An 8,472-nucleotide genomic window follows, 5' to 3' on the forward strand; every position below is an offset into this window, starting at 1 on the left:
GTTTATCTTTTAAGACAAAAGAAATAGAGAATGAAAAAAAAGACAAAAATGGAAACAAGGGTTGTACCTGTAGATTTTGTTAGTTTCTCATGTTTGCTGAGTGCTTCAGTGTAAGGAAAAGTATACTCGCTGTTTTCAGGACATTAAGATAACAAAGCTCTTGGTGTCTGTGGGTAGAGTGTAGTCAGAGCAAAAGAGGCTTCTGAACAAAGAAGACAAGAGTAGTTAGTCCAGGCTTCAGGCTTCACGTACTAAACTGATCAGAGGGATTTGCAGAGCTCAGAGTGTACAACCCAGAGCTTGTGTTCTTAGAGATAAGCCATACCAATCTGCAGAACATTAGCACTGCCTTCTAGAATGCAAATTAGCCATTAGAGATAGTCCAGGAAATTACCTTGTCAGTTACCTATAACAGGATGTGTATATGCTTGTGGTCAAAAAATGTTTATATAAAAATTAACTCTGGGGGTTAGGGAGATGACTATGTGTAGAAGTGCTTGCTGCATAGTCATGAGGACTAAGGTCAGATTCCTAGTACCCATGAAAAATATGTTCATTTTCTTAGTGCTGTCAGAAGTGGAGACAGGAGAATCACTAGGATAGCAAAACAGGCCATGAGGGTGGAGGGGTGGCAAGCTCCAGGTGAGAAATCCTGACCATGAGATAGGGCAGCCAGTGACAGCAAGACATATCAAGACACCTGACATCTTCTTCTGGCCCCTGTATCCACCCCTCACTTCTCACACGTGAGATACAGATCTCACACACACACTAGAGTAAAGAGGTGAAATGAACTCAGATGTTCATTTGCAGTCTGAGCAACATACTAGCTGAAGTGTGAGACTTGTATGATCATTGACACAGTTCCCAGAGGAAGATGTTAAGAGTGTGTCACCCAGAGGGCCCAGGTGTGACTTGTCATGGTGGCCATGATGAATTAATTCTGGATAGTGTCCTAAAGATAGGAGAAAGGGGTTTCAGAGCAAAGGTTAAGGCAGGCAGGCAGACTTAAATCTCTTTACCTTCTATTCAGCACTGGTCCAAATTCTAAGTGGAAAAATATTTTGATCCTAGTGTTTGTGTGAACAGATTTTTATGTTGTAAATATGTAAACTGACTAATGTCAGAAGTCAACTCCAGATTAGTCTCTGAAATTAGCCAGAATGGAGTGTCTTTTCAGAGCTTTAAAATTGCTTTGAAATGCAGGCACAGCATGAGAAGACCTCCCTGCTGTGTTCTTTTGTTCTTTGTTTATTTTTGAGACCGAGTTTCTCTGTGTACTGGCTGTCCTGGAACTTGATCTGTAGAGCAGCCTGGCTGGAACTCAGAGATTGGCTTGCCTCTGCCTCCCGAGTGCTGGGATTAAGGGAACGCGGCACCACTGCCCGGCTCTGCTGTGTTTCTAACCAGCATTTCCTTTCTGTAGTATGAGAACTGCCTCAGAAAGTTCTATAAGCACCAAAACACTGAGGTTGTGCTCTACCTGGCCCGTGCCCTCTTCAAGTGCGGCAAGTTGCAGGAGTGCAAGCAGACTCTGCTGAAGGTAATAGGACTGCATCCGCCCCCCACCCCCACCCCTCCCCCAACGGCTGCCTGGCTTTTACTTGTTTACTGAATGCCTTTGGTGGCATTCAGTCATAAGAAGCTACCTGCATTGCTTTCTGTTTACAGGCCAGACACGTGGCACCCAGTGACACAGTTCTGATGTTTAATGTGGCCTTGGTCTTGCAAAGATTAGCTACCTCTGTCCTGAAAGATGAAAAGAGTAATCTGAAGGAAGTCCTTAATGCTGTGAAAGAGCTGGAGCTTGCACACAGGTGAGAGCTCTGAGGAAAAGGGGCTTTACAATGGTTTGTTGCCTTAAAACTGCCTCAGAAGATTAAAAAAAAAAAAAAGATTTTCCTCAAAAACAAATAATAATAACCATTAGGGGAAAGCAAGCATTAGAGGTGTAGCTAGCAGTTTAGTTTAAGGTCAGAGCACACAGTTGCCATGTGGTGGCGCCATACTCCAGGCAGAGTCCTGGGCTCCTAGAGCTGACTGGCTGGCTGTGGGCTCTCGGAGATTTAATCTCTCAGCAGTCTGAGCCAGTGTTTTACACATGTGAGCTGTTTCGTCTCCACTTGTGTTGGTTTCATGTTCTGTTCCAATGTGTCTTTATGGGATGTTGATTTTCATCAAGCTAGGATTGAAGATCTTATCACTTACCGCTTAACAGATTTATTCAGCTCGGTTCAAATGTGTTTAACCTTATAGGACTTAGCAGTTCAGTGTGTGGTAAGATGAAAGCTCCCATCTCTGATGATCAGCTGGGCTATTGTTCATCTGTGTTAATATTTCTTGCCTCATCTGGTAAAGTGTAAGTGCGCTCGTGACTTCTGCCCCACCCACTGTGCTGACACAGTTAGTTAGAAAGTTTAATGTTTACTACCTGTTGCTATGGTTATTTCTTAGTTTACTGACAGTATTAACTATATTTTACCTTTCTTGATGAACTTCTGTTTATTAAACAGTGCCTTAATATGAGGATTGAGTGAAATACCTTTTATCTTCTTCTTCCATTTAGGTACTTCAGTTACTTGAGTAAAGTTGGAGATAAAATGAGATTTGATTTGGCCCTTGCTGCCTCTGAAGCCAGGTAATGCCCTGTTCACAGAAGGTGGCTTTGGGGGGGGTGGGGAGGGGGGGCAGTAGGCACATTGGGTGTGGATTAGGAGAGTGTCACCATGACAAAGTGGTCCTGGCCTTCTCAGGGCCAGTTATCCCCTCACCCACAACCCCTTTTCAGGTTTCAGGAAATTGATGTAGGCGTCTTAGGTTGTTGGAAAGTGCTTGCTCTTTCTGTTTTTGTTGAGGCATGGTCTTGCTCTGAAGCTAGACTAGAACCAGGATCCTCCTCTCATGCTACAAGCACAGGCTTGAGCCACCACTCACAGCTAAGAAATACGTGGCTGCTTTTCTCACGTTATGTCAGTGAATCAAGACAGGAATTCTGAGTTGGGGAACTTAGAACAGTGACTTTAAGGAAAGCAGGTGCTCTTAACTGGATATTGTGTCTTTGCATCTGAAATATCAGGCAGTGCTCTGACTTACTGAGCCAGGCCCAGTACCATGTGGCCCGGGCACGCAAGCAGGATGAGGAAGAACGGGAGCTGCGGGCCAAGCAGGAGCAGGAGAAGGAGCTCCTAAGACAGAAGCTTCTCAAAGAGCAGGTGCGTCTACACAGAACTGAGGAGTGGTGTGCACTGTGGGGAGGAGCTAGTCCTCTGTCTACTCGACAGGTGTTTCCTTCTCTTCTCTTCTCTTCTCTTCTCTTCTCTTCTCTTCTCTTCTCTTCTCTTCTCTTCTCTTCTCTTCTCTTCGCTTCTCTTTTCTTTTTTTATGGTTTTTTTGAGACAAGGTTTCTCTGTATAGCTCTAATTTTCCTGGAACTCACTCTGTAGACCAGGCTGGCCGCAAACTCAGAAATCCGCCTGCCTCTACCTCTGCCTCTGCCTCTGCCTCCCAAGTGCTGGGATTAAAGGCATGTGCCACCACTGCCCGGCTGTTTGGTTTATTATAAGAACATTTTGATCAATTCCCATATAACCCCTTCCCCCCATTAGGAAGAGAAACGTCTCAGAGAAAAGGAAGAACAAAAGAAACTTTTGGAACAGCGTGCCCAGTATGTGGAGAAGACCAAAAATATCCTTATGTTCACTGGCGAGACTGAAGCAACAAAGGAGAAGAAAAGAGGTGGAGGTGGAGGGCGGGTAAGATCTGACCCGCTGTCTGCAGCCACCTCAGAGGCTGCCTTTGAGCTTTCTAAAATGAAGAGCTTAGTTTAATTGGCTCTGTACTTACTTCTTAACCTTGACTTCCTCTACCAAGGGGTGGTCTTCTAACACAGATCGCAGTGTCCGCTGTGGGCAGTGGTCCCTGCTTTTGTGGTGGGTGTGATGCTCTGGGTGAACATGAGCTCAACACACATGCTCTGCAGCTCTTACACTGCCGACTTGAGCAAGCCAGGTAGTCCCTGCTCCCATGGGAGTTTGACTTACAGGGTTTAAAATGAGCATTCGGGAGAACTGGACTTTGAATCATGGTCTTCTCCCAAGCTGAGGGATGTGGTTTGACGTTTGGAATGTAATGCAGGGTAGCTGCAGAGACCATACCTCCTCCTAGTCAGCTCCATGGTCATGGGGTAAACAACCAACACCTTTCTGCATTCCTGGAGCTAGGGTGGGTTAAATGCCTTTCAATTGAAGGTGTGCTTGCCTTGTGCTGACTTCTCAGGAAGTTGATGACATCTCATGACAAGTGCAGAAAGTGTGGGCCCAGCCAAGCCCCTCTTCCACGTGACTTAGTAAAAAGCTCTTCACTTGTCAGACCCGAAAGAGTGCTCTCCGGCCTCCTGCGCCCTAGCTGTGCTCTCTGCCTGGAAGTGCTGATTGTGGTCTCCTTGGGTCATAGCGTTCCAAGAAAGGAGGCGAGTTTGATGAATTTGTCAACGATGACACCGATGATGACCTCCCTATATCCAAAAAGAAGAAGAGAAGGAAGGGCAGTGGCAGTGAACAGGAAGGTGAAGAAGAGGAAGGTGGAGAGAGGAAGAAGAAGAGGAGGAGAAGGTAGTGTCCTCATTACTGTTTAAGCATCTACAAAGGCCAGAGACCTTTTGCTTTGTTTATAAATGCTTCGCTTTATTTATAATCTTCCCAAATTGTCTCCCTGCTTTAGCTTGTTTCAGAATCTCAAGCATTTAATTTACATGTGTCTCTAGGTTAGTCCCTGAAACAGCTGACAGTCACAGTGTCCTTTTGTTTCTTGAAATAGGGTTTATGTATCCCATACCAGCCTTGAATTTACTGTGTATCCCAGGTTGGCCTTAAACTCACAGAGATCTACTTGTCTCTGCCTTCAGAGCTCTGGGATTATTGGTGTGCACCACCATTTGCAGTTTTCTTTTCTTATAATGTATTTTGGACACAGATGTGAATTGAGCAGCCTGGGTGGCAGCTTCATTGACTGTGCATGTGCAGTACTGGCCGTCACTGAGCCATTCCTCTCTGGAATGTGAGTGATGGTTGTGAAAGTGCCCCTTCACCACCCAGTGCCATCTGTTGCACGCTCTCCTGCCTAGGTGTCTTCTTTTGGCTATTTTCTCAGACCCGTCCTTCCTGTGCCTTCCTAGGAAGAGCCTATTGATCCATTCAGACCATCACTTGTGTAGCTGTAGTGAGGATCTTGGTAGCAGCTGAGAGGAAGGAAAAGTAGGGGAAAGATTTGGAGATCCAAAACATAGGTTCCTCACTCAGGCACTGAACCTTGTGCAGATGGCAGTGTAGATGGAAGAAGGAGCCGCATGGTGACAGGGTAATGGCAACTGTCATGCAGACCAGTCCCTGCAGACTGTAGAGCCTGTGCCCTTGAGTATAGCTGAGTCAGTGTCCAAACAGAATGGCACTACTGTGATGGCAGTGTAGCCTTAGACCCGGCAGCTCCCAACCTCCTGACAACCTCTCATTCACTGTTCCAGACCTCCAAAGGGGGAAGAGGGGTCTGAGGAGGAGGAGACAGAAAATGGCCCCAAACCAAAGAAGCGCCGTCCACCGAGAGCAGAGAAAAAGAAGGCTGTGAGTTCTAGAGCTGGTTTCCTGCTGTGTGTGTGTGTGTGTGTGTGTGTGTGTGTGTGTGTATGTGTGTATGCTGTCTGTCCGTCTCTGTCTGACAGAGTGCCACAGTACACTCTTCTGCAGCTTCTTCCAGTACAAATGCTTGCTTTCATTGGTGGCTGTTGATTCTGTTACTGTACTAAAACGTAGTCTAATAAGATGTCCCAATAATATGAGAAGCCCAACTAATGGGTGTTGCTTGACATTCTCTAGCCCAAGCCAGAACGCCTGCCTCCTTCAATGAAGGGAAAAATAAAATCCAAAGCCATTATATCATCAAGTGATGATTCTTCAGATGAGGATAAACTGAAAATTGCTGATGAAGGGTAAGAACCCCCCCCACCTTGGTAAATTTTAATGGTTAATAAGTCCTAGTTTGATAGGGGGCAGGAATCCCAGGGTAAATTCTAACTGTGGGAAGCCACAGTAGCTGCTAACCAGCCATCTGGACCCTCTTCTGTGTCTTTGTCTTTAGAGGAAAAACAGAACTGGAGAGCAGATGACTGGCAGTGGTCAGTGTGCTGTCCTCATCAGCTTCAGGCTGGCCTTGTACTCTATGCCTAGCTGTTTTGTAGTGAGAAGAAACCACGACAGACATATCAGCTTAGCTGATATCCTAGATGGCACACTCATCCCTAAGCAAGTGTCATCTGCTGCCCAGCACTGACAGGCCAGCAGCTGCTAAGAGTGGCCTGGACCTGGCCTTGTGGAGATGAGGAACTTAGTGTCCATTTCTTCCCCTGCTGGAGACACACCTCTGCCTTCCTTGGTGGACTTAGCTTATCCACCCTCAGCTCATAGCCTTGATGACATGACTCCTGACCGTGCTTGCATGTGTGTTTCCCTCTTTCAGATCGAGACACAAGGAGCCTTTCTTTAATATGTAGGATGCTTTCCCTTCTCCCTTACCCTTCCCAGTCTGAGTCTTGTTGGAATGTGTCATGGAAACCAAAACTGCTCAGCACAAGTCCGAGGCAGCCTCTCTCAGTGCTTCTGACATATTGAAGCAAGAGGCCAATATCCTCAGCTGCTGCTACCTCCCTTTCCCTGACACATATCAACCAACAGTGAAGGAAGCTGGCTTCCTGTCTAATAACCTCGTCCTTGTGAAGACCTGGTACCTTCACAAACCTGAGAACAGCACTGAGGTCACTCTTCTTCAGGTGTCTGTTGACATGGATGTTTTAGGACAGAAGTGTCCTGCTGTTCCAGTCTTAGGACTTCTGAGTCTCAGCCACCATCAGGGAGTCCATATTTTACTTTTTTTGTTTTGTTTTGTTTTGTTTTTTCAAGACAGGGTTTCTCTGTATAGCCCTGGCTGTCCTGAAACTCACTCTGTAGACCAGGCTGGCCCCGAACTCAGAAATGTACCTGTCTCTGCCTCCTGAGTGCTGGGATTAAAGGCATGCGCCACCACTGCCCAGACACATTTTAGCTTTGTGCCTAGGATTCCCCACTCTGCCCTTTTGAGTTTGAAATTGAAAAATGCCTGCTAAACAGAACCTAACACTCACTGCTCATGCGCAGACTGGCTGCCGGTCACTGTGTGCTCCCTCATTGTTGATCTCAGTTTACAATGAAGTGTCCATGTTTACAGAATAGGACACAAAACAGGTACCACAGGCCCCAGCTCCTGTGTAACCCACAAAGGCTGACCCAGAACAGAAAGTGCAGTTGGCTGTCCTAGTGTCTCATCCACACCTCTCTCTTCCAGACATCCCAGGAATAGCAACAGCGATTCTGATGATGACGAGAGGCCCAACAGACAAGCCTCATCTGAGAGCGACTCAGATGACAACCAGAACAAGTCTGGCAGCGAGGCAGGCAGCCCTCGGAGGTCGGGTAGACAGGAGTCGGATGAGGATTCCGACAGTGACCAGCCGTCCAGGAAGAGAAGGCGCTCCGGCTCTGAGCAGTCGGACAATGAATCTGTGCAGTCAGGGAGAAGCCCCTCCGGAGCTTCTGAGAACGAGAACGATTCTCGCCCAGTTTCTCCAAGTGCAGAATCGGACCACGAATCAGAGCAGGGCTCTGACAACGAGGGTTCTGGCCAAGGCTCTGGAAATGAATCAGAACCAGAGGGCTCAAACAACGAGGCCTCAGACCGAGGCTCAGAACATGGGTCAGATGATAGCGACTAGGTTTATTTCATCAAAGACTCCATGGGGTGGGAGGAGCTTTATAATATATAAAAGCTGTGATAAGAAACCTTGCAGGTGGTTAGTCATTTGTGAACTTTTCCTTAAGGCAGTTTTTTTTCTACTTGTATATTTACTAACTTCCAAGAGACATTTCCTGTGCTGGAGAGTCCAGTGTCCCGAACTGAAGCAGTGAGACTCCTGCATTGTGGTGCAGCTCCACCTGCCATATGTGAAAACTGCAGTGATAACACAGATGCTAAAGCATTCCCAAGGCTTGCAAGGCAGGCTAGCCCCTCCCCTCTCCTCTCCTCTCTGGTAGGCAGCATGCTGCTATGTACGGTTTCTGTTGCAAACTTGTACCGAATGTTGCAGAAGCCGAGATACATGCCTTTGTTCCCTTTTGAGTTGAGACTGAGTTTTATCTCCAGAGGAAGAGATGTCCCTGTACTGAACTCTGTTGGAAGGTGTTTACAATGTGGGGTTGCAGCCATGAGCAGAGTGCAAACACTGGGGAGGATAAGGTGCGGAAAGTGCTTTCCTGGTGTCAGAGTGGGAAGACCTCCCCAGCCACTTAATAAACCCTTTACCAACCATGCGAGTACCTATGTGTCCTCCTTTTTTTTTTTTTTTTTTTTTTTTTTTCTCAATAACATATATTTAAATATATTAAGCAAAAC

At 46.6% G+C, this 8,472-nt stretch overlaps 1 protein-coding gene across 1 annotated transcript in view; it reads left to right on the forward strand.

The window, feature by feature from the left end:
- Ctr9 (CTR9 homolog, Paf1/RNA polymerase II complex component) overlaps positions 1-8,393 on the forward strand; it is a 28,279-nt gene extending 19,886 nt beyond the window's left edge. Inside the window, exons 17-25 of the mRNA XM_021166717.2 lie at positions 1,427-1,543; positions 1,672-1,817; positions 2,567-2,638; positions 3,077-3,212; positions 3,606-3,752; positions 4,453-4,610; positions 5,519-5,615; positions 5,868-5,980; positions 7,369-8,393. Coding sequence (XP_021022376.1) covers positions 1,427-1,543; positions 1,672-1,817; positions 2,567-2,638; positions 3,077-3,212; positions 3,606-3,752; positions 4,453-4,610; positions 5,519-5,615; positions 5,868-5,980; positions 7,369-7,795 — 1,413 coding nt within the window. The 3' untranslated portion in view covers positions 7,796-8,393. The remainder of the gene's footprint in view (positions 1-1,426; positions 1,544-1,671; positions 1,818-2,566; positions 2,639-3,076; positions 3,213-3,605; positions 3,753-4,452; positions 4,611-5,518; positions 5,616-5,867; positions 5,981-7,368) is intronic.
- Positions 8,394-8,472: the final 79 nt, after the last annotated feature.

Source organism: Mus caroli, chromosome 7 (assembly GCF_900094665.2).
Source record: "Mus caroli chromosome 7, CAROLI_EIJ_v1.1, whole genome shotgun sequence".
NCBI lineage: Eukaryota > Metazoa > Chordata > Mammalia > Rodentia > Muridae > Mus > Mus caroli.